Source organism: Triturus cristatus, chromosome 8 (genome assembly GCF_964204655.1).
Source record: "Triturus cristatus chromosome 8, aTriCri1.1, whole genome shotgun sequence".
Classification (NCBI taxonomy): Eukaryota; Metazoa; Chordata; class Amphibia; order Caudata; family Salamandridae; genus Triturus; species Triturus cristatus.
The window spans coordinates 1,688,456,837-1,688,481,588 of NC_140591.1; the positions used below are offsets into that span (position 1 = coordinate 1,688,456,837).

At 43.1% G+C, this 24,752-nt stretch overlaps 1 protein-coding gene and 1 long non-coding RNA gene across 5 annotated transcripts in view; one reads left to right on the forward strand and one right to left on the reverse strand.

The window, feature by feature from the left end:
- The window catches only part of LOC146808613 (NACHT, LRR and PYD domains-containing protein 3-like), an 879,818-nt gene that overhangs the window by 740,990 nt on the left and 114,076 nt on the right, over window positions 1–24,752 (reverse strand). For all 3 annotated transcript variants that reach the window (XM_085623637.1, XM_085623636.1, XM_085623638.1), the window contains one exon: window positions 12,865–12,906. In XM_085623637.1, the coding sequence (XP_085479763.1) occupies window positions 12,865–12,906 (42 nt within the window). The remainder of the gene's footprint in view (window positions 1–12,864; window positions 12,907–24,752) is intronic.
- On the forward strand, window positions 14,927–17,518 carry LOC146808615 (uncharacterized). 2 transcript variants are annotated; one of them, XR_014968011.1, is made up of 6 exons: window positions 14,927–15,179; window positions 15,307–15,512; window positions 15,642–15,775; window positions 16,053–16,131; window positions 16,236–16,308; window positions 16,612–17,518. It is a non-coding gene; the product is annotated as an uncharacterized LOC146808615 (long non-coding RNA). The 2 variants fall into 2 exon arrangements; XR_014968012.1 differs by lacking the exon at window positions 15,642–15,775.

Genomic DNA, 24,752 nt, shown 5'->3' on the forward strand with positions numbered 1-24,752 from the left:
AAGGGGTACGTGTTATCTTGAATGATAACCATCCTGTGACGGAGAGAGCTTGCCTTGTTAAAGAGGATATAGCATTAGCTTCACTCCCTAGTACTTTGTGGGCTACTTCAGACACTGATGTAGGGCAAATGGTTATTCCACCAGTACATATTAGTGTCAAAGAGGGCGCTGTATTGCCACGTTTGCCTCAATACAAAATTTCACAGGAAGGTGAAGAAGCACTCATACGTATTGTCCATGATCTCATTAAAGTGGGGGTTGTTGAGGAAGTTCCTTACAATGTTTGTAACAGTCCGATTCTTCCTATTCTGAAAAAAGATACTGACACTAGGGTTTACAGATTTATTATTGATTTACGAGAAGTTAACAAGATTGTAGTACCACAATACCCTGTGGTTTCTGACATAACGACACTTCTTACTTTGGTTCCCCCGACAGCGACTACATTTTCTGTGATTTATTTGAAGAATGCTTTCTTTTCGATCCCTATTCATCCTGACAGCCGATATTTGTTCGGTTTCACTTTGAATAATCGATCGTATAGATTCTGTAGAGTTCCTCAAGGCTATACTGAGAGTCCTAGTATTTACAGTCAAGCATTAAAAAGACAACTTGATTCTTTCATTTTGCCTGAAGGTGTGGCTCTCATCCAATATGTCGATGACATCTTGTTGGCAGCCGATACCCCTGAACAGTGTGAAAAATTTACTTTGTCCTTGCTTTCTTTTGTTGCTTCCCATCATCATAAAGTGTCACAAAAGAAATTGCAATATTGTAGACCGAAGGTAACCTACTTAGGTCACCTTCTGTCTAAGGAGGGACGTGCACTTACACCAGATCGCATTCAAGCCAATTTAGACACACCAGTGCCCCGTACTCAGAAAGATGTCCGTGCATTCATTGGTCTTACTTCTTTTTGTAGGCAATGGATATTAGGATTTTCACATATTGTTAAACCCTTGCTAGCACTTTTGATCAAAGACACCCCAATGCCCCTTCCACGGACAGATGAGTGTGAGACTGCTTTCCGACAGTTACAACAAGCTCTTTGTTCAGCACCAGTGTTAGGTACTCCAGATTATACGAAGTCTTTTTCATTATATGTACACGAGAAAGATGGATGCGCATTGTCAGTTTTAGTACAGACACACGGTGACAAATAGCGTCCCTGTGCATATTTTTCAGCAGTACTTGATCCTGTTGCTCGTGCGTTACCTGGATGCTTCCGTTCAGTTGCAGCAACAGCTGTGTCAATACGTCAGAGTGAAGGGATAGTTTTGTCACATAAGCTGTTGGTGCTAGTACCACATGCGGTTGATGCCCTTTTAAATCAGACGAAGACGCAGCATTTAACTAGTGCTCGTTTGACAGGATATGAATTGACATTGTTGGCCCCTCACATTACACTAAAGAGATGTGCGACACTAAACCCAGCCACTTTGTTGCCATACCCGGTGACTCAGTCTCAGTCACAGGAGTCTCATGATTGTATATTCTTTACTGAGGAACAGACAAAGGGTCGTGTCGATTTGCAAGACACGCCCCTTTCAAGTGTCGATGGGGAACTATGGGTTGATGGGTCCTGTTTGAAGTTACCAGATGGTACAACGTCAGCTGCAAATGCAATTACAACACTTCAGACGGTGGTTGAGACAGCTCGTATTCCACAGAAGTCAGCTCAGGCAGCTGAGCTAATAGTGTTGACATGAGCGTGTGAACTCAGTACTGGCTTATCTGTGAACATTTATACAGACAGTCGCTATGCGTTCGGAGTGGCCCATGATTTTGGGCACTCTGGAAGGAGAGGGGCTTTCTTACATCCCATGGGGTGCAAATAATGCATGGAGAATTAGTACATAATCTCTTGACTGCTTTAACATACCCGAAGAGAATAGCAATTGTTAAATGTGGCGCACATAAGAAAATAATTGATAAGATAGGACAAGGCAATGCTTTTGCAGACCAAACAGCCCGTAAAACTGCCATGCAGCGAAACATCATGTCTATGTATGTAGTGAAGTCACAGGCTGAACGCTGGCATGATACCAGACAGGAAGTGCTAGATATGCAGAGATCTGCTTCTGCAGAGGAAATTGAGCAATGGTCTAAGGAGGGAACATTGGATGATGAGGGCTGTTGGAGGAATAAAGAGATGAGTAAGTGGAGATTGCCGACAGCCTATGATTCATATGGCACATGGGCCGGCACATGTTGGAGCCTCCTCGATAACGAAATTGCTCACGCAAGTTTGGGAGCATCCAGAAATTGCCGGCACAGCTAAAAAGATGGTGCAGTCTTGTCTGATTTGTCTTCAGCATAACCCTGGAAAAGGGACACAAACTCCAACAGGAGGGTTTGCTACGCCAACTGCACCTTTTGAAGTTTTGCAAATGGATTACATCCAGCTTGAGCGCTGTAATAACTTAAAGTAATGGTATGTGCCTTTAGTAAGTGGATTGAGGCATACCCTACGAAGGACAATACAGCTCTCACTACAGCAAAGGTGCTTTTGAAGGAATTTTTCCCTTGATTTGGTGTTTGTAAATTTTTATGGAGTGATAATGGACCCCATTTTATTGGGCAAGTTGTCGAATATGTCCTGAAGGGGTTAGGAATAAAGCAGAAATTTCACGCTGCTTTTCATCCACAATCAGCAGGGTTGGTGGAGAGGTATAACGCCACACTTAAATTAAAACTGGCGAAAATACTAGCCTCCACATCCCTGAGTTGGCCAGACGCATTACCTTTGGCGCTGTTGTCCATTAGATCAGTGCCACATTCGCGGTCTGGTCTTACACCATATGAGGTGGTGGTTGGCAGGCCTATGAACATTTGGGGAATTCCTAAACCACGTCCCATCCATGACGTGCCATGTGTATTGATGAGTGACTATCTATCACAATTGACTGACAGTTTGGTCTCTATTCATCAACAGGTTCGAGAAGCTCTTCCTGACAGGTCTGCAGGTGAAGGCCATGGACTTCGGCCTGGAGATCAGGTGATGATCCGATCGTTCCAGAGGTCGAGCAGCTTGGAACCGAGGTGGCGCGGCCCGGAGCAGGTGCTCCTTTCGACGAGAACTGCGGTTCGAGTAACGAATAGGAAGAATTGGGTGCACTCCACCCACTGCAAGAAAGTGCCGTCTACCTTGGTGGATCCTGTTGCTTTGATCGATCATCGGGACATCCTGGATACAGAGAAAGGCCAAGCCATATCACCTGACGAACCTGAGGAAGTCTTCCCGGACCACACAGTTCCTGGGGTATCCCAATACCAACTGAGACAACGGAGAGAGCCTGCATCGTCGAAATAGACTGGTTGAGCAACCTCCCTGGGTTAGTGAAACGGAATGCCGATGTGGCAAGGGGGGGGGATCAGTTCGGTCTAGTGTAGCGACACCCGTCTTGACCCTCGGTGAAGAAATCAACGGCTGCCCAGAGATAAGAGCTCCAACGATTGTTTTCAACAAAAGGCCGACCATGTCTACAAGGAGATCAACTGTTTCTAAGAGAAAGATCATCTGTGCTATAGGGTTTGTTGTTGCTATGGTGGCTGTAGCAGTAATAACCTGGTTTGTTGAGAAAGTGGCTCCTGCTCGAGAACTTTTGATCGCCACTACTCCAGTACCAGTTGAACACCACTACTTCACGCTTCCCTATCATGAGCGGAAGCATCGACAATCCTACTTAAATAATACCTTTATCCAGATGCTGCACCATACTCACAATGCCACGAATACTACCAGCTGTTGGGTGTGTGGGATGATACCTGCACATCAAAAGAAAGGAGGAACACCTTTTATTCCTCTTCCCTTTTCTCATAATGGTTCTTGTCAAGCTTGGTATGCGCTCCTGTTTGCATCTGGAAAACGTACAGTAGGCGGACTTCTTTTTCGCCTCAATAAAGTATGCTATCAAGGTAAAGACGGTTATCCTCAAGCTAATGGGACCAAATGGGAATGGTAAGAGTATCAACCGGACAATATTTCAACGCCATATATCTTCACGAACATGAGAACATTTTCTAGTAATAAACAATTTGTGATTTCTGTTACTAGAGCTAAAGCAGATTTATGTGTAAGCAGTATTGGAAGAATTCCAGTGGGGAAAAGTGAATGTACTGTAATTCTGCCTATTGAGGGTACAAATAATAGCACTTTCATAGCCTCACCCAATACTTATTTTATCTGTGGTAGCCACGGATATTATCAATTACCTGCTGGGTGGTCAGGCGTGTGCTATGTGTCCTTTCTATTGCCCCCTGTGTTTCTGGCACCTGCATCCTACCACCGGAACCTTAAATTATTTCACGATATTTCTAGAAATAGATATAAAAGGACAATAAGTGTTGACGAAGTGGACCAAACTGATACCACGCTGCAACAATATGTCGATTTTAATTTAGGTTTGTTCTTCTTTGAGGGTGCTGCATTAAACAGTAGGAAAATAAGACGATTGACTAGAGTTGTGGAAGCTGTTACCAATCAGACAGCTATGGCACTTGGGAACATTACGGAGGAGCTGCAAATTGCAAGGATTGTAGCTCTCCAGAACCGAATGGTTCTAGATGTGGTTCTGGCTGATCGAGGTGGTGCATGTCGCATCATCGGCAGCAGCTGTTGTGTATTCATACCGGATCACTCACCTTCAGTGTATGACGCAATATCAAAACTGCATAAGATTGCTGCAGAAATTCATCCAGAGACTGGCACCTGGACCGTAGCCGGATGGTTCTGGACTCTCGTTTCTGCTTGGGGCTGGAAGCTACTAGCTATCTTGTGTTTAATTATTACTGTACTTTTCACATGCTGTGTATGTATCCAATGTGGTCCAATGCTTTGCTCCATTTGCATTTTATGTCTGTATACCTGTCAAAAGGAATATTGCAGAGACAAAGGCCCAACAAATGTCGAATAAAGAAGTGGCCGACATAATGCTAATAGATGTACAGGATGTATATTTAGATTACCCCAGAGGAACACATGTTTTCAGCTAACTCTAAAAGGGTCGTCTGTCGTAAATTGGCTGCGATTAAATTAGCGTTAGCAGAATCCATCTGGTATTTAGAGGCTATCTTGTCAATTGTGTGGAATCTATTCTGTATTTCTGGTAGCCATTTTGATTGCCATGTGCTCACCAAGAGCGGTTTCCTTCTTCACTGTCGTTTACCCTTGTGCTCTGTTTAAAGGACTGGTTATACTTAGACTCTGCTACTCTGCGCCTGCGCAGAGGAATCTAACTGTCCATACATCTGTTTTTAGCCTGTAACTGTCAGGATGTTTCTACCAGAGTCAGCAACTGCTAGTTCCTCCTTTATTGTGGACTGTGCATTTCTGTATGACCATCTATGTATGTAACTCTCCTAAGTGTGCTTGTACCGCCCTCTTTTCAGCCCCTGTGTGGGTATAAAAGGACCATGCTCTTTCTGTTCAGTGTGCTACTTCACTCAATACCGAAGGGTGCTGTTTGAATGTAGTTCCACCTCATGAGGTTTATTAAACTTTGTTTTTTCTATTCCAGTTTCTGTGCCAACTTCTTACCAATAGTCTAAGGACTCTGTGCAGAGAAGGGCGAACCCCTTGCACTGGTAGGCCTAGCTGAGGTCTATATTCTACACAAGGGGCCCCCTCAGCACAGTAACTAGGCCTGAAAGCTCCTGAGTGAGTCCGGTGGGGGTCAGGGGGGGCTCTATGTACTTGGCAGGAGGCCCCCTCAAGTTTTGTTACACCACTGTAGTAGCCCTAGATATATCCAACCGAATAGTACTAGTAATCATTGAAAATGTGTAACTGCAAGTCCGAAACGTCCGAGTCAATTGGAATGAAACTGAAATTGACTTAAAAAAAAAATACATTAAAAAAAAAGTATGATAGGATCTGCTTTGGAATACCTGCCAGATGTCAAAATAGGGTTACGCTAGACCTGCAGTGTACTCAAAGCTACATTGTATATTTTATTTGGCTGCCTCGCTACCTGTGCACAGAGCAGCGATGGGGAGGGGTCTCCCAAAGTTGAGAGGCCTTCTCAAAGATGAACAGATTGGTTGATACAATCACAGGTGGCAGCGGCCATTATATTTTATTTATAGCACCAATTCAGAACCAGCTCTCTTTATCCATACGTGCTAGAAACTCCGCTTTTCACTATATGTATACGGCAGTCCTCCTTCGTTCCAAAGGTATGCAACTGATTGGGTAAAATTACAATAACTCATTAGTAATACGGTACAGAACACAAATAAGAACCATCAAGGGAAAAAAGCAGTATTAATCACCCCCAGAGTATGGACCTAGGCTCGGGACACACAATTACACATTATGTAGGAAACGCGTGTAAACCATCGAGGATTGGGTGAACAAACGTCGAGCATTAAAAACTTAGAAATACAAATGCCGCCTAAAGTCAAAGCAGGAGAGGGAAGTGCACTGAACAGACGCTCTTGTACCGCTTTGATGAAAGTAAACAAACAAATGCTGGTGGAAAGCCATAGCGGGAGGGGGAATTGCATGGAAGACACAAGTCCGTCATTGCTAATAAAAATTATGCAATGGAGGACGAGGCGCGTATTTTGTAAATAAAGGCATGCGTTATTCACAGAGCTTATAAATGTATAGTGTGAAAAAAAGGAATATTAATCAGCCCCGGAGTATGGATCCATTCTTGTGATATACAATTACACACGATGTAGGGAATGCCTGTAAACCATCCAGGATTGGGTGATCAAACGTTGTGGAGCATTAGAAACAAAGAAGTAAAAATGTCACTCAAAGCTGGAGGGGAAAGTGCACGGAACAGGCACCCTGATGAAAGTAAGCAAAGAAATGCAAATGCTGGTGGAAAGCCAAAGCGGGTGCTAATGACCCGTGGAAGTCAGATGGAGGCTGCGCTTGTGTATGCTCGCGTGAACGCAAGCGCTAGGCCAGCCAGTAGCACCTACTAAATGTTTCTCCGAGCAGCGCATGCGCTGGCTCAGCAACACCTAAAAAGCGGAGTCTTACAGACCCCTATCATTAATAAACACAGACGTTAAGATATTGGCAGCAATACTTGCCACAAGGCTGCAGCAACTCATGTCCACTATAGTTCTACCCGACCAATCAGGATTTATTCCTGCTTGGTCAACAGCACATAATGAACGTACCATCTTTGCCCTTCTGCATCAACTAAATCCGGAGTTACAGGCTGTGGCGGTGCTACTAGATGCGGCTAAAGCCTTTTACTCCGTCGAATGGCCTTACATGTTCACGATCTTACAAAAAATTGGCTTACCACCCATGTTCACCAACTGGATTGCCCTTCTATACAACAAACCCACTGCCCGCATTACGGTTAAGAGACATATATCGGACATATTACCAATACAACGAGGCACCAGACAAGGATGCCCGTTGTCTCCACTGCTCTTTTCCATTGCATTGGAGCAGCTGACTTGCAAAATACGCCAGAAATACGCACACATGGCACTGCGATTCAACATGAGACCTATTAGCATATCATTATATGCAGACGATATGGTACTATACCTTTGAGACCCCAAGTAGAATCTTTCAACACTTTTACGAGAATATATACAATTTGGGCACTACTCGGGCCTACACATTAACTGCAGCAAGTCGGCAGTGATACCACTAACGGCAAATACCAAAGCACCACAAATGGACTTGTCTCTTGTGTGGCAGGAAGACCCAATTAAATATCTGGGAATCTGGATACACCACAATTCTGACGTGGTTCTTAGATGTACCTATGGCGCCGCAATGGATTGCATAGAAACACAAATAACTAGATGGATTGCACTTCCCCTATCACTGGCTGACAGAATATCACTAATAAAGATGGTGCTGTTACCTAAGCTGCTGAACCTCTTTATTAATATATCAATAAAACCACCCATCCCGATTTTTAAAAGGATACACACAAACTTCATTAGACTGTTATGGGCCAGGAAACAAGCCCGCATAAGTCTCCAAACCATGTCACTACCATATGCCCCAGGCGGATTTACAGTCCCTGATATCTATCTATACTACTTATGTGCGCAGCTACAATATGCATACTATCGGTATCACCCAGTGCAATATTTGCCACACCTTGCAGTGGAGGATGGCGACGCTGACCCCATACCATTGTCAAGCATACTCACACATACACAACATAATTTAACATCGCGAGAGATAAACACAATTCGGACAACATCACAAGCCTGGCACTGCATCAGTCAAATAGCGAACAAAACCCCAATATACGCCCTGAGTCTGCCATTGGCTCATCACCCTGTGTTATCAGTCACACAGGAAAAAAACAGCATGATGACCCTAGAGCAAGTAGGTATAACACAAATGAGTGATCTATACCCAAATGGCTCTTTCATCACTCCTGATGACCTGCCCTATATCAGCAACCAATCACTGCTATTCAGATTTATTTATCATAGACTGAGGGCAGTCATCAGGGAATTGTATCCCACATACCCAGCTGAACCTCCTACAGTACAATCATTACAGACGTTGATAACAACTCCCACTCACACTAATATAATCTCGCGGCTATGCAAATTGGTACAAGCGGAAATTGGCACACAAACCCTCCAGGCCCGAGAAAATTAGGAGAAATTCCTAGACATCTCCCTGACGGACGATGACTGGTCTTCATGCTGCGCACTTATTACATTGCTCACACCCAATGGTAACCTCCGCATCATCCATTATACGTATCTACATCAAGCTTATCACACTCCAGCCAAATGACATGAATACGGGTTACGCGACAATGCACATTGTAAGAGATGTGGGACTGACCAGGCAGACTTCGCACATCTTGCATGGAATTGTGATAGGATAAGAAAATACTGGGAGACTGTGATTTACCATCTAGGTATACTCATCCCATGCGCACTATCATGTACACCACAGTTATGCCTCTTAGGTCTCAACATACCTGTGAAATCTGCAAAGAAGAAACGTCGAGTAGCGATGCATTGGGACAGTAAGCAAACTCCTACTCTAACAAGCTGGATCTTAGACGCTGTCTATTGCAGGGACAACCTTTTAAGTCTATGCGGAAGAACTACCAACTGCTTCTCAGCCCTCGGATATTTGGGAGCCACTTACAGCATATCTATGAGAACACCCTGATTTACTCCAGCCCGGTCATTAACTTAATCTCTTGAACTGTTAATGAGATGCTACAGTGATATGAAAATGCTCAACTGTGTACTATTAAAAACTGTGATCCAAAGGATTTGTGTTGTACTATGCTTACAGAGATTGTTATAACTGACAACTATTATGTGAGACTACCAGAAAGTTTAATAAATAAAATTTTTTAAAAAGGTACGCTCAAGGTCTATGAGAGACATTGGTCTAATTGTACGAAGTGATCTGCTGATAATGGGTCCATCCCTGTGCCCTGTGAGGGGTGTAAGGTACTCGAAACGCAAATAAATTGATGTCTATTAGGCTTAGCTGTGACCACTCTGAGGAGTCAGTGGGCAGCAATCAAGGCTGTTCGGGGCCCTTCGTTGTCACTTTTTGACCCTTTTGCTAGCTGGTTTTTTAAGAGTTTTCATCTCAGAAGGCCTGTGGTTCATTCCCCAGTTACTTCATGGGATCTCCCATTGGTGCTCTCTGCTTTACAAGAATCTTATTTTAAGTCCCTTCCCTCAGCATCTTTTTTTTTTTATATTTGACTGTGAAAGTTTTCTTTCTTGTCACCATTACTTCAGGTCATAGATTGGGGGAAACTGGGGCTCTTCTTTGCCATGGCTCGTATTTACATTTCTTTCTCAATTAGGTTGTGCTGGGACCTAACCCTACCTTTCTCCCTAAGGTTTCTTCCTCTTTTCGTCTATCTCAGGACTTAGTTCTCCCCTCTTTCTTTCCTACCAATCTCAGAGAAAGAGCTTACTTTGCATTCCTTGGATCTGGTTAGGGATCCTACGACAATATGCAAAGAGTGGCCTCATTTCTGAAAGTGGATTCTTTGGTTCTCACTCTTGGGATGAGGTCCAAGGGTCATAAACGCAATGTTTCCAGGCTTAGCAGGTGGATTAAAACAGCGACTGCTTTGGCTTACCAAAGGGCGGTCTCTCCCTTCCTTCTCAGGCTCAGGGACGATCCACTAGGGTGGTCTCTTCCTCATGGGCAGCTTTTAAGGGGCCTTCGCTCAAAGATACTTGCCCAGCAGCCGCTTGATCTGACCATCATACTCACATTTCCCCTTACAAATTACGATTGGGTGAAGATTGCTCCACTTCCTTGGGTTCAGCTGTGCTTTCGGCAGTGGAATATGTTTATTTGTGTAGTTTTTTTATCTTGATGTTTGGAATGAACACAGGGGGCCTGAGTCACAAAAGTAAACTTATACCTACATAAAAAGATAGGCCTTTTTATGTGCGGAGAGTCTGCACTTGTAAAAATACCACTAGTAAATCCATTGTGAAGAGCAAACAATTGAAATTTACACAAAAGTAGAAGATTATCTTTGTGTCTCAGACCCTGATCATTCTTTCTGTCTCTCTCAATTTTTTCATTATGTCTTGGGTGTGCGCTCATGACGTAAGGACTGTGGTGAGGAAGACGGACGAGGTAGGTAGTGACTCGGTTACTTACCGGTAAACTGCATTACTTCAGGTCTAGCCTTCTTTGTCCACAGTCCTGCATTAGCGCCCTTCTTTCCTGAGGTTGGTGAAAAATGGTGGTACTCCTTACGTTTGTGTAATGCAGGTAGTGCTCTGTCTTGGCTGCACCTATATGTCCCCAGATTCACCGCACTTCCTGTGGGGGCAATTTTAGTGTGGGTATTATAGTAACAGTTTTTTATATTTTTACAGGTGAATGTGTGCAAGAGTCATGAGGTGCACACAACTTAAGGACTGTGGCGAGGAAGACAATGACTCGGAGTAATGAAGATTACGGGTAAGTAACAGAGAGAATGCGCCCCTCGTTACCATGATTCTGTTCTCTGTCCACAGTCTTTACATTACTACTCATCCATTCCTCGTCCCATTCCTTACTAGTTGCTATTATGGTGAGAGAAACTCACCGAGGTCACCCCTACCAACCACCTCTTTCTTGGACTGTCTTTTTGTTAAATAACTTCCTCTCACTTTAAAAGGAGGACGGACTTACCACTCATCCCGATTTAACAAGCCTCTATAAAGACTCCCAAATAAAAAAGAGGGAGGAAAGGAGGGAGGGAACATAGGTATTGGGACGAGGAATAAGGAATCAGAGTAATGGAGATTACCAGTAAGTAATCCAGGCATGACCTTGTCTGTTCCTTCTTCCATTCCTTACTAATTACAGGAATACCAAAGCCTACCAGATAAGAGTTGAGGGAATTCATGCAACAACAATTTTAATGCTTGAAAACATGCATGAACCTGCCAGACAAAAGGATATCAGCTCTATCTAGGTTTAGATGTAGGAACGGCAGCTCCACATCCAATGCTGAGTCCTGAGCCAAGCTCTGTGTGTGATGATCAACAACAGTGGAATGAGGGGCCAGGCGGCTGCAGCACAAACAGAGGAGGGGGCCCCACCCTACTCTGCCCAAGGAGAGCCATCCCCCTGAATGAAGATCCCTGAAAGGAACCAGGCTGCTCAACATGAGATTTTCTGTATGAAAAATGGATTACCTGCTTAATCCAACAAGATAAAATGGAAAGAGAAGTTTTTCCATCTGGTGACCTGGCTGAAATTAGCAAAAAGGGAGACACTCATTCTAAGTTCAGTCGATCTCGACTAATAAATCTGAACTGCTCTCACCACATCCAGAAGAGATTCAGAGTTAGGGGAACAACGGGAAGAACAAATTCCTGTGATCTGGGAAAGATGGAATTCACTTCAGGAATAAACTGTGGACCAACCTTTAGAGCATGGGTACTCGCAAACATTTCCCCGGGGGCCACAAAGTACTGTCTGTGGTTTCCCGAGGGCCGCACCGATGCCAGCAGGGAGGGTCGGGGTGTTGAAAGGCGGGCATAGGGGGGTGCAAAGCAGATGCATGATAAAGATAAGTTGTCTAGAAAACAGTCTTTGCTTCTTAACCTTTAGTTTCGTTAACCTGCAAATAGACTATGCCCTTTTCCCAGCTTCCTGAATGTGAACCACAGCCCAGTGCTGCTGTTCACCAGGGGGCCGCAATTAAAGGTCAGGAGGGCCGCATGCGGCCCCCGGGCCGTACTTTGAGTATCTCTGCTTTAGAGCAATACGGTCCTCAAATATCCTTAGAAAGGGGGGAAAACTGCAATTAGTAAGTAATGGGATTAGGAATAAGGAATCGGAGTAATGAAGATTACTGGTAATTAATCCAGGCATTCTCCCCATTCTGCCCACTTACCCTGGTTGACTTTCCACCAGTCTGCCTGTTTCTTCTTTGATTCTGCCCTATTTCTCTTAGGCTGACCGCTTTATTCTAGTATATCTTCTTTCCGTTTTCTCTAATCAAAGCTGCCCTCTTACCTCCAGTGTTCCCTTCACCCCTGCCCAGTTCTGGCCTCTTTCCCTTCAGCCTGCCCACCCTAACCCTGCTCTGCCAGTTCTACCCACTCTACCCATCTCTCCATTCTTTCTCTTGAGCTTGCCACTTCTTGAATCGTGAGTTGGGAGGAGAAGAATCGAGCCCAGGCGGTCACATGACCTGGTGGTCACATGTTGTATAAACAGATGGTGGTAAATAGTGCGAAGGGTGGGTCATTGAGCTGGCAGTCAGCGAACAGAATCTTCTTTACCAGGAAATTACAATAGCCCGGCAGCTAACGGGATGGTTTAGGACACTCAATCATTTACAAAAAACGTCAATTCTTTCTCCTGGCTCATTAGGAATACAAAGGAAGTGGAATTTATGTATTTATATATCTTACCTTCCACATCTGATCCATACAGTTTGCCTTTATTATTGTAGTCTGAAAAATAGAAAAGTGAAAATCCGTTGTACACATTTATCAAGGTACTACACCACATATATCATACAACAGGCCAATTACCATCGAACCCGCCGATAAAGGCGGAGGGGTGATCATTTTAGATACTGTAGATTATGAAAATAGGATGAGGTCACTACTTAATGTGAAAGATCATTATGTACGTGTTCCCTTTTCTGTGATTGATATTCTTAAGAAGGAAGTAGCACAACTTCTTAAGAATATCGTGTGCCCCAAGTCTGGCCTGTCTCTATGTGAGCCAGTTCGAACAAAAACACATCTATAACGAGATGGCACCTTTTTTCGAGAACGTATTGCACTGGCACCGTTTCATTGATGATATCATTTTCATCTGGAATGGTGCCAGTGATCAACTGCCGGTTTTCTTGGAATGGCTCAACATGGGTGATGTCAACTTGAGGTTTACAGCCTCTTTCAGTGACACAAGTGTGGATTTTTTGGACATAAAAATAAAAGATATGTCAGGTCAGTTACAGGTAGAATTGTTCTCCAAACCCACGGACAGAAACACCCTTTTAAAATATGACAGCAACCATCCAAAATCACAAAAAGACAACATTCCTTTTGGGGAATTTTTAAGGTTGCATCGGAATTGTTCTAGTCTGACTGATTTCTACCACCATGCTGAGAGAATGGAAAATAAATTTGAGGCTAGAGGTTATCCTAAAAGATTAATCAAGCACTCCTTCAAACGTGCAAGGTTCTATGATAGGGATCATCTCCTCAATACCAATAAAGAGAAAAAGAACAAAACTCTAGACCTGATAGTTTTTGTTAGCCAATAATCATGTTTGAGCAACAAAATTTAAAACATAATCAATAGAAATTGGAAAATTTTGAATAATGGGTTGCAGTCACCACTATCCAAACCTCTTTTTTCTTTTAGACGCAACAAAACCATTAGAAATTCACTGGTGACAACTTACAAAAATAGTGACGGTAATTTTCAAACTACTCTTCAAAATCAGAGAGCAATAGGGAACTACACATGTGGTACCTGCTCCATCTGCCCGAACTGTATCCAGGCAAAAAAATTTAATTTTAATGATAAAATTTTGGTGGCCAAAATGTTGAATAACTGCCGGAGCAAAAGCATGGTTTATTTGTTGGTCTGCCCGTGTGGATTAGGATATGTGGGCGAAACAGGCCGTGAGCTGCGCATTAGTCTCCTAGAACATAGATCAGCATTGAAGAACAGGAAAGAAAATGCACCGATGATAGGGCATTATTCCAAAGAAAGCCATCAATATAACGAGTTTAAGTGGTTTATATTGGAGAAAGTTACTGTCAATAGGAGAGGTGGCAATCTGGATGCACAGAGGAAAATGAGGGAACAATGGTACATGTGTTACTTGAATACTATAGATAAGGGTTTAAACACTAGAGAAGACTGGATGAAACTGGTGGTGAACCAGTAGAGACAGACTTACCTATTCGTAGTGAGAATGGCTGTTTAATAACAAATAGGGCTTTGCAATACAATCAAAAATAATATGTAGGTTAAGGCATAACAGAATGTTGTTTCTGAGTTCTGTCCTTTATTATGAACAGACGTCTTGCCCTTTATTACAATTGGAGAACTTGCAGGAGTGAGGACATTGTTATTATCACTATTAGGCTTTTGAGAGATCGGTAGAGTATAATAATCGGCTCTTGATAAATATGAGTTCAATGAGCCGGGTAGTTTATAATTAACGGAACATTCAAGAATTTAACAACAACAGCAAGAACTATAGCATACACAGGAGATATATTTTGCCCTTCCAACCAATAGGAGATATATTTTGCCCTTCCAACCAATACGATCGGGTTTGTGCCAACTTGACATGCTTTTGTGTTTACTTTGGGGGCGCAAGGGTCAATTAGAGGCGCACCTGGCACGGTAATTCAAACAATTCCGGGTTACTGTGGGAAGCGCAGGTAGGCGAAAAAATGAGCCTACAGCCGCATTCAGTTCCCGTACGAGACGGTATTGTTTTTGTTCTGGGTCAATCAGGTATTACACATTGTCCTCAATGGACCGGCCCTTTATATATGGACCATACTACTTCCTGAGCTAATTAAGGCAGCACACACGTCGTAAAACGCACAGCTGATTGTATTTTTAACATTTTAGATGTTGGCCAATCCGGCGAGGCGTTCAGTAGTATTTAAACAGGAATAGCAAGGGTTCCTGATTATATCGAATACGGGAGAACGTGCGAAGCGCCTTGCTACGGAGAACCCCCTATAAGGTATGGACCATAGGGATAATTTTAAGTTTAGGGATCTCGTTATAACCATATGCTTATTTTTTGCCCATTAGCAATTCACAAAGGGCAAAATACAAAAGGAAAATCTTTATCTCCCTGCATTTGATAGGTCTTGTGCGACGATAACAATCACCGCGCTAATTGAGGTAGCGCACATAGTCCAAAGTGCATATTTGATTCAACTTCAACCTCCGTGACCGGGGCTAATCCGGTGAGGCGTTTTGCAGTACTTAAAGAGGAACAGTAAGGTTTCCCAGTCATATTGAATACGTGAGCAAGTGCGAAGCCCTCTGCCACAGAGATACATGGTATATGGTATGTGATTATAGGGAGAACTTTTAATTCAGGAAACTCGTTAGATTTATACGGCTATTTTTCTCTATTAGCAATCCAAAAAAAAGGGGTAAAATCTAAAAGCAATTTTTATCTCTCTGTGCCCCACAGGTGTTTTGTGACCTTATTAGCAGCTAAGAACGGGCTGTTTCTTGGGACAATTAGGCATTCCCTATTTACCGCCTACGTATATAGATAACCGGATACCATACGGCCAGCAAGTTAGTGGATTTTCTAAAAATATGGTAGGCTCGAAACCACTTTCGAATTTTTTGTCAAAAAAGAACACAAGACTATAAAATAAATGTATATACGAATATATAGATAAAAAAGAGGAGGGGGGAGAAATGAGAAGAATAAGCATGTCTTATAGCCCAACATAACCTGGCTGAGACCACTAAATATGGGGACCAGTAATATCAGGAAAGATTTTGAGTAAATTAGAAGACACTGATTATAAAGACGAACGATACTCTCTCCAGATAATAGAACTTAAGTTTGTATCTTTTCTCCCATGTTCAGGTTTCTATATCTAAATATGCAAGCACAAATATGATGAGTGCTTTTTAACACAAATTGACTACTGAACGTGCATATAGAGGTAAGAACTGGGATACTCCTAGTTTTCTCTCTTAATCACTACAAAAAAAAACCACGAGAAGGAGGGTCAATTTGACACACTCTCTCACCATTATATCTTTCCAGATTTCACCCATTTTAATGGCAAAGACCTATCGATCCTATCTATATATTTGGAAACAGGACATGATGATATAAGGTAATCCCTTGGTCTTGGGGGCTATAAAAAATAAAGGGTTGTGTTTATGTCTATCAAGTTATGAATTTCTTTAAAGCCCATCTGATAGAATATAATAGGATAATGGTGTAATGTAAATGGAAATGATAGGGTGCTTGATGATAAAAGCTTTATATACGTCAGTATGAGACCTGACAAAAATAAAATAAAATAAAAAAGATTGGTTTATTTAGATGCAATCGATGAATAGCAGTTCATGTAACAGATGATGTATATAGCCAAACTTTGTGAACGGATTTGTTTACCCTGATCTATTGTTAACAGGAGGGAACAACAACGGCAACCAACCAGTGCCCATAACAAGAGGGACGTTATTATTGTCTTGATAAAGATGGACCATAGCTAAAACCATCAAAACGCATCAACGCTATTATTTGACACAATCCATACCAATAGCTTTCCTTTGAGATACATTATGATCCGATTGTTCCGAAGAATAGCATTTTGAAATCTTTAAAACGGATGTGTTAGAAGAATGACAAAATTAACTGTCTGTTTTTGTCTCTCTGTCTAGTATATTGGATTACAATAGGAATTAGATGAAATTATCTACTGTTGAGATTACTGCATACCCCATTGGTATGGTAGGGCATGAAATTTTCCCAAATATATAGGACTGCATTTTGTGGGTTGAAACTGAGTTTTTCACCCATTTTAATGGCAAAGACCTATCGATCCTATCTATATATTTGGAAACAGGACATGATGATATAAGGAGGGAACAACAACGACAACCAACCAGTGCCCATAACAAGAGGGACGTTATTATTGTCTTGATAAAGATGGACCATAGCTAAAACCATCGAAACGCGTCAACGCTATTATTTGACACAATCCGTACCAATAGCTTTCCTTTGAGATACATTATGATCCGATTGTTCCGAAGAATAGCATTTTGAAATCTTTAAAACGGATGTGTTAGAAGAATGACAAAATTAACTGTCTGTTTTTGTCTCTCTGTCTAGAATATTGGATTACAATAGGAATTAGATGAAATTATCTACTGTTGAGATTACTGCATACCCCATTGGTATGGTAGGGCATGAAATTTTCCCAAATATATAGGACTGCATTTTGTGGGTTGAAACTTAGTTTTTATGCGTTTCTGTATACTTAAAAACCAAAGTATTTTTACTGTGTTTTTTTATTAAAATAAAAACTTTTAAAATCATTTTAATATGGTTTTCTGTTTAATTTGATTTTGTACATGTTCTAACATATGGGCTGTAATTTATGTGTGCCACAGCTAGCATGGTGTCCTTTCAAGTTTTCCGCCTGGGAATCTCTCTTTATACTTGTTATAAGTACCCCATTTCCCTTGGTTGTGACAAGGGGTCCCTCTCACTCTCATCTTTAAAAAAAAAAAAAAAAAAAAAATGCTAAGTGATGATGCCAAAGGCAAGAAATGTGAGGATCTTTGGTCATATATTGATAGTTATGTGAAAAAAAAATACACTATACTGCGTTCTTAGATATTTACAGGAAACCATAACTGCTGTAGTGAACATAATAAAACAACTAGAATCTGAAAACACCCTTGTCTGCCAAGCGTTTAGCATAATTGTTATAGATTTGAAACATCGCCTTGAGAGTCGGCTGGACAACACTGTTAGTGACTTTGGCCCTACAACGTGTTCCATGGTAGAGGGCTTGCCACTTGGTAAGCAAAGTAATGGTGAAGAGCAATTCAGGGACATTTATTTTACAATGTATGAAAAATGGCTTGCAATGATGCATAGAAATGTCCCTTCACCACCAATGGCATTTGAAGTCAATGAAACCTCACTGTGGTACTCTGTACTAGATCCCTTCCGTGTAGGGGAATTTCCTCTGTAGTTTCAAAAGTGCTGCTTCATATTTAGCCGCTTCAATAACTTTGAGGGCATAAGCGCCCAGATCAGCGCAAGTGTTGCAGAACCTGCCCTGAGAATCGCAATCTTCAAGTGAACCAGTATTGGCATGGATAGCTATGTCAGTGGCCAGAGTTAACAAATTGTGTACTGGCTGTTTTGGCGTTGCCCATCTCAAGTGCCAATGGTGAGAGGGCCTTTTCACAGAAGTTTACGTGGGAAGGAAAGAGCGATCGCACATGACCAAAGACTCACTGAAGAAGTATTGTGTGGTGTACTACAATAAGTTTAATTTGCACAAATCTATTTGGACCTCAAATACACTATATTTACACTGTCTATATACCATGTGCTATCAGTGCAGAAAGCAAGCAATAATAAAAGTAACACGTTCCATAAACTTCGGAAAAACACTGTTTCTGTAGTTTTTGATGGTGCGAAAATGTGTAACCACTGATAACCACTGTTTTTTAAGGTATTAAAATCACTTGAAAACACTGAAAACACCCCACCAGAATTTACCAAAAATAGAAACTGAAAACAGGAAAGCCTACATATAGGTCACCCCTATGGTAGGCCCTATGTAGCCCATAGGACAGTGTGCTGTGTAATTTAAAGGTTGTATATGTACTATGAAGCTTTACATGTCTTGGTTGTGAAAAACTCCCAAATTCGTTTTTCACTTCTGTGAGGCCTACACCTCCCATAGGATAACATTGGGGATTTCTTATTACATTGAATACGCTGTAATTTATAATTGAGAGGAGGTGGATATGTCATGTTTGATACCTATGACATTGTAATGATAAAACCTATTTTATGATAAAGTTGGATTTTTCATTACAATTTTTAAAATGCTATTTTTAGAAAGTTTGCATTTTCGTACCCGTGGCACTTTGTGCCTGCAGTCCGTCTTGGGTTACATGACTTGGTGTAGCTGTCAGGCTTTGTGAATTCCTCCCAGACAGATACAATAGAGGAATTATGTGTGCCTGGGGGGACCTGGCAGGATGGGGGGGATGAGCACAGCCCCACTTACAAATGAATAGCCTATGCTCTGCCTTCACACAAAGGGCCTTATCACCCTCTATTGTCACTGCAGCTACTTGGACCCAAGGCAGGGGAGTCAGATCACTTCATACACTTCAAAAAACCTTGCCAGAAGCTTCTCCCACCATCCAGGAGAAGGGCACCAGTGTATAAAAATAGGGCCTTCACCCCCACCTCTACAGTACATTTCTGGACCTGTGGATACTCTGCCAGGAAGAAGGAATGCTGTGCTGCTACAAGGACTGTCACTCTTCTGGACTGCTGCTCTGGAAGACCTGCTGCTCTGCAGGGCTGACCTGCTGCCCTCTTTTACCTGGGGAAGAAGTACTGGGCCCGAAACTCCATTTAGAACCCAGGACACAGAGTGAATCAAGGGGCTTGTCTGCTGGCCTCCTGATCAGAGCGTCAAGGATATGAAAAGCTCCCCAACAGTTCCTGGACCCATCTTCAGGGAGTTCCTGACCCCCAAGCAGTTCTTCTCAGGTCCTGGACCATTGGTGTGGCTCTTGAGCTCTTAAATTCAAGCGTTTGGGCTCTTCGCAACTGTGAATGGGCTTGTTCGCACAGGAACCTTGCCTATTAATCAGCAAGAGCCGCCGCCAGTCCATTTGTTAATGCAGCATCTTCGACCACCCATACGCGAAGCCCGGCTTGCTCCTTGCACCATGCCGATCACTGCCTGCAACTCTCTCCTTGCTCCTCGCTACCCCCTCCAATGTAAATGGCACTCTTAGTACTGATCTCCTATCCATAGGACTTTGACCTGGTCCAGATCAACCAGATAGTTGTGGTTGGCGCTTTATGCTTTTGGGCACTAAATTGCAGTTTATTCTCTAAAAATTCATAACTCCGGTTCTGCTAATTGGATTTTTGTTGTTTTGATCATCTTTTATTTAGTACATGAAGATCTATTTCTCTACTTTGGTATGGGATACTTTTTGTTTGGTATTTTCTCGTTTTATTATTTGAAGTCTGGTACAAATATTTTACACATTGCCCCAAAGTTAAGCCTGGCTGCTCTGTGTCAAGCTACCAAGGGGTTGAGCACAAGTTAATTAGTTGTTTGCTTGTGCCTTGCCCTGACTAGGCTTGTGGTTGCTGGTTGAACAGGGCTCACACCCCAGTCAACCAGTAACCCAATTCTAACATTGGTGATCAGCGGTGAGGATAGGACTTGTGTTTGTTCCGTGCCATACAGTGATTTGGTGTACATTACCATCTCATGTCTGAGACCAATTCAAGTCTTTTGAAATTCTCCTTGATCTCCATTGGCTGTTTTTATTTTCTACATTTTAGTAACCCTACCTTCCTCTACTACCATGGAGATGCAGCTGATTGATGTTAACAACCTCACTAGGTCTGAGCTGCAAAGGCTCTGCAAGGAGAGGGTGCTGATTGTGGGCAGGAACGCTTCTAAGGTGGATCCTCAAATAACCCTCTGAGACATGGGCATCCGCAGGTATTTTTTTGGGGGGGGAGGGGTCAAAAGCTTAGCACTACCCATCCTCCGACATTTTGTGTGCCAGGTGGGGCACAAGAATCACTGGGGTGCAGGAGGAGCCATGGGGCACAGGAAGCAGGTCACACTGTTCCCTTACTCCATAGGTTTGTTGTGCCACATCCATCTCTGTCTTTTGTTGCCTTTGGTAGATATCTACCAGTTATCAAAAACGAAAAAGCTGCTGCCAGGCGCGGCTCCTGGCCAAAGAGGAAAAGCGCAGGCATGCAAAGGGTTGAGATACCAGATGCAAAAGCTTAATAGAAGCATCATACTGCCATTGTCTGATTAGCAATTTCTAATCTGTTTTGATGTCACCATTATTGAATGCACCACATTATTCATCCACACATGATCAAGACAGTGAAGGCACTATAACTGAATTATAAAAAAACATGTAGAATCTGCATTTGATGTAAACGTGCACAAACAAATGAAAATTAAAATATATGACGAATGTATTTATTTAGAAAATGTATTAACTTAAATAAAATAACAACTGTTCTCATCCAAATTGGAAAATAAAACATATAACCTTAAACTGGATAACTGTTGCAGGTTAGGAACTGCAAACATCAACACTCTTGCTCAAATTACATTTTTCAATAAGTAGTTTTCTACAGTATTTGTTCACTGGTTAGTAGTGATCTCGAAAAATGAACTGTACACGTCGTTAGTCTTGTGCAAATTTATCAATTACTTTTTCAATCAGCTGTTGTATGTTTCCAACAATTTGTGGTCGATGTATGCTCATCATGCACAAACATAATAAGTGATCATCTGCCATCCTAGACCTCAACCAGGTTTTTACCCTTCTCATTGTGCTGAAAGACCTTTCACTGTGCAAGAGGGCACTGGTAATGTGAGAGCAATGAGAATTGCTTGCTGGACTGATGGAGATAAATCTGTGTGCTTTAGCAAATCCAGAAATCTATTCTCAAACTGCTCACCCACCATTGACCAGATCTCAAACCATGTGACTTCTTCGGTTTCCAGGTTTTCAATGATGTAAATTTCCCTAATGTTTGCAATATGGCATTTGGATTGCTCAAGTGTCATATTTGCCATGTGTTTTGGGTAGAGTGACAACAGACTCAAATTGTTCTTGTTTTCATCGCTAAACCAGCTTTCTAAGGATGCGATGATAGAGTTCATATATGGCACATAGATAGATCAGTGATAGTATTCTTTCACAGTACAGAAACCAAAATTAGAATGAAATATTTGCCGGCCACACTGTCTGGCAACACAAAGTTCGGTGTAGGATTTTTTTGCCATTGTTTGAACATTTGAAATGCATCGAAAATCAATAGGTAATAACAGTTGCTCTACAATTCTATGTTGTCATAAATATTCCGATAAAAATGGACCTCACTTGTGCGGCCTAGTGCCTGCGACAGAAAGCAGCCCAAAACGCAACGTGGACACACCACATTTTTACAGTGAACACTGACCCCTTTTCTGCAAAGGGCCTAGCTGTAGATTTTGAACCCTAGCTCTTCCGGCACCTAGGGAAACCTAGCAAACCTATACATTTTTGAAAATTAGACACCAAGGGGATTCAAGGATGGGGTGACTTGTGTGGCTCTCACCAGGTTTTGTTACCCAGAATCTCTTGCAAACCACAAACGTTGTCCAAAAAAACACATTTTGTTGACATTTCTGTGATGGAAAGTTCTGGAATCTGCGTGGATCCACAAAATTCCACTGTGGAAGTGCGGGCCGGATAAACAGACGAGGAGGCTGTATGTAGTGTGCCAGTCGGCGGCTTTTATTTACAGAGTCGGAAATAGAGATAGAGGGTGTTGGTGATTCCTCTGGGTTTTCGGACTGTTTCTCTCTTTTAAGTGGAACGTTGTTTTCAATAGCTTCCCCGTCTGTTTGGGCTTCTTCGCGGTCTTCGGTTCTCCCACGGAGGCTCATAGGAATAAGTGAGAGAAAAAGGAGCCGTCAGTCCTCTCTTTTCATAATAGGCCCATAAACTAGGGCAATCCGTCACCATACCCAGTGGGTGGTACAAATGAGGTTCTTTGGTAGGTCAGGGTCACTTGTGAGGGTAGGGGAATTTATGTGTCTAAGGGACTAAGGTGGGAAAAGGTGCACGAGGGTTTGTGCTACGTATCACGGTTAGACCAGGGGTGGTTAATCCTGTGTGGGGATAGTGCTTTTTAAATCTCGTTGAGCCTTTACTGTGATTCTTAGACGTTTTTGTCCCCCCCCTCCTCCTTCTCCCCCCCCCTCCCTCTCTCTCTCCCTTCCCTGACTCGGAGTACTCACCGGCTCCGCCGCAACTCTCCAGAGTTGCGGCCGCTCTCCAGCCTCCTCCTTTGGGGACCACCAGTCTTCACACAACCGCTCGTCGTCTTCTCCGTTGTCTCCTTCGCTCCGCCTGGTATCTTCGTCTTCTTCCGATTCCGCGTCCTCCCGCTTCACCGTTTCTTCGCTCTCTGACTTCCTTCTCTCTCGGCTTCTTCCCGGCTGCTGGGTGCTGATTGGTCCCTTTTCTCATCCGCCTGGTGACTACTTCCGGGGTTACTCCCTCCTTCCCCGGTGACGTCCTTAGGGAGTGGTTCCTGTGTGGGGAGAATACGGAGGGGTGTGTTTATCCTCCTGGAGGGTGTCATAAGGGAAGGTGGTGTCTGGGTCCTAACTCCCACAGGCAAGTGGTCTCCGTTACGACATACGGACCATGGACGGGTTTCACTCGGCACCCCCCCACATCCACATACTCCGCATTCTCCAAAGTCTCCAGATAAAAATGGTATCTCACTTGTGTGGGTGGGTCACGTACCTGTGACAGGCAAGGGCCAAAAATGTATTGTGGAGACATCACAATTACCTGTAACAAAACGACCTAGTTTTGCAAGGGGGTGAACCTGGGTTTTTTGCCATGGGCTGAGCAGCCATCTAGTGAAACCTACCAAACCCACACATTTCTGAAAACTAAATACCCTGGGGAGTCCAGGGATGTATGGCTTGCGTGGATCCCCCAACGTTTCCCAACCCAGAATCCCCTGCAAACCTCAAATTTAGCTGAAAGTTCTGGGATCACCGGGCTGACACAAATTTCCTACCACCCAGCATTCCCCCAGGTCTCCCGATACAAATGGTACCTCACTTGTGTGGGTAGGCATAGTGGCTTCAACAGGAAATGGCAGTGGTGACTCACAGAAGTAACGCTGTGGGGTGGTGAGGGGGCATGGTGGGGCTGGTTGGGTGGGTAGTGGAGTCCTACATACGACGGCAAAGCTGAACGTAAATAAATAAATAAATATCTGCCGTCGTATGTCGGACTCCACTACTCCCCCCACCCGTCCCCGCCCCGCCTTATCACCCCACAGTGTTACCTCTGTAAGCGGCCACTGCGAAATGGCGCAAATCATACTATGGAGCGAAATTACCAATCATAAAACTACCTGGTTTTGAAGGGGGGGGTCTGTTTTTTAGGCCCCGGGCTTGTGGCTATCTAGAGAAACCTACCAAACCCACACATTTCTGATAACCAGACACCCTGGGGAGTCTAGTGGGGTATGGCTTGCGTGTATCCCACAACGTTTTCCTACCCAGAATCCCCTGCAAACCTCAAATTTAGCTGAAAAAAAATCACTTTTTCCACACATTTTTGTTTGGGATCACTGTGCCGGCACAAATGTCCTACCACGTGGCGTTCCCATTGGTCTCCCGAGTAAAATGATACCTCACTTGTGTGGCTGTCCTATGCAGAATCAGCTAAAATGTAATTTTTCTAAAAATGTAATGCTTAGAATTCATGGTGCTATACCCTTAATACCTATGTTTTTGGCCCTTCCCACTCACAGGCCTTTCGCCCACCTACACAAGTGAGGTATCATTTTACTTGGGAGATCAAGGGGAACTCTGGATGTAGGACATTTGTGCTGGCATGGTGATCCTACACAAAAATCCTTGCAAGCTATATCTCACTGGACTTCCCAGGGTGTCTAGTTTGCAGAAATGTGTGGGTTTGGTAGGTTTCCCTAGATGGCCGC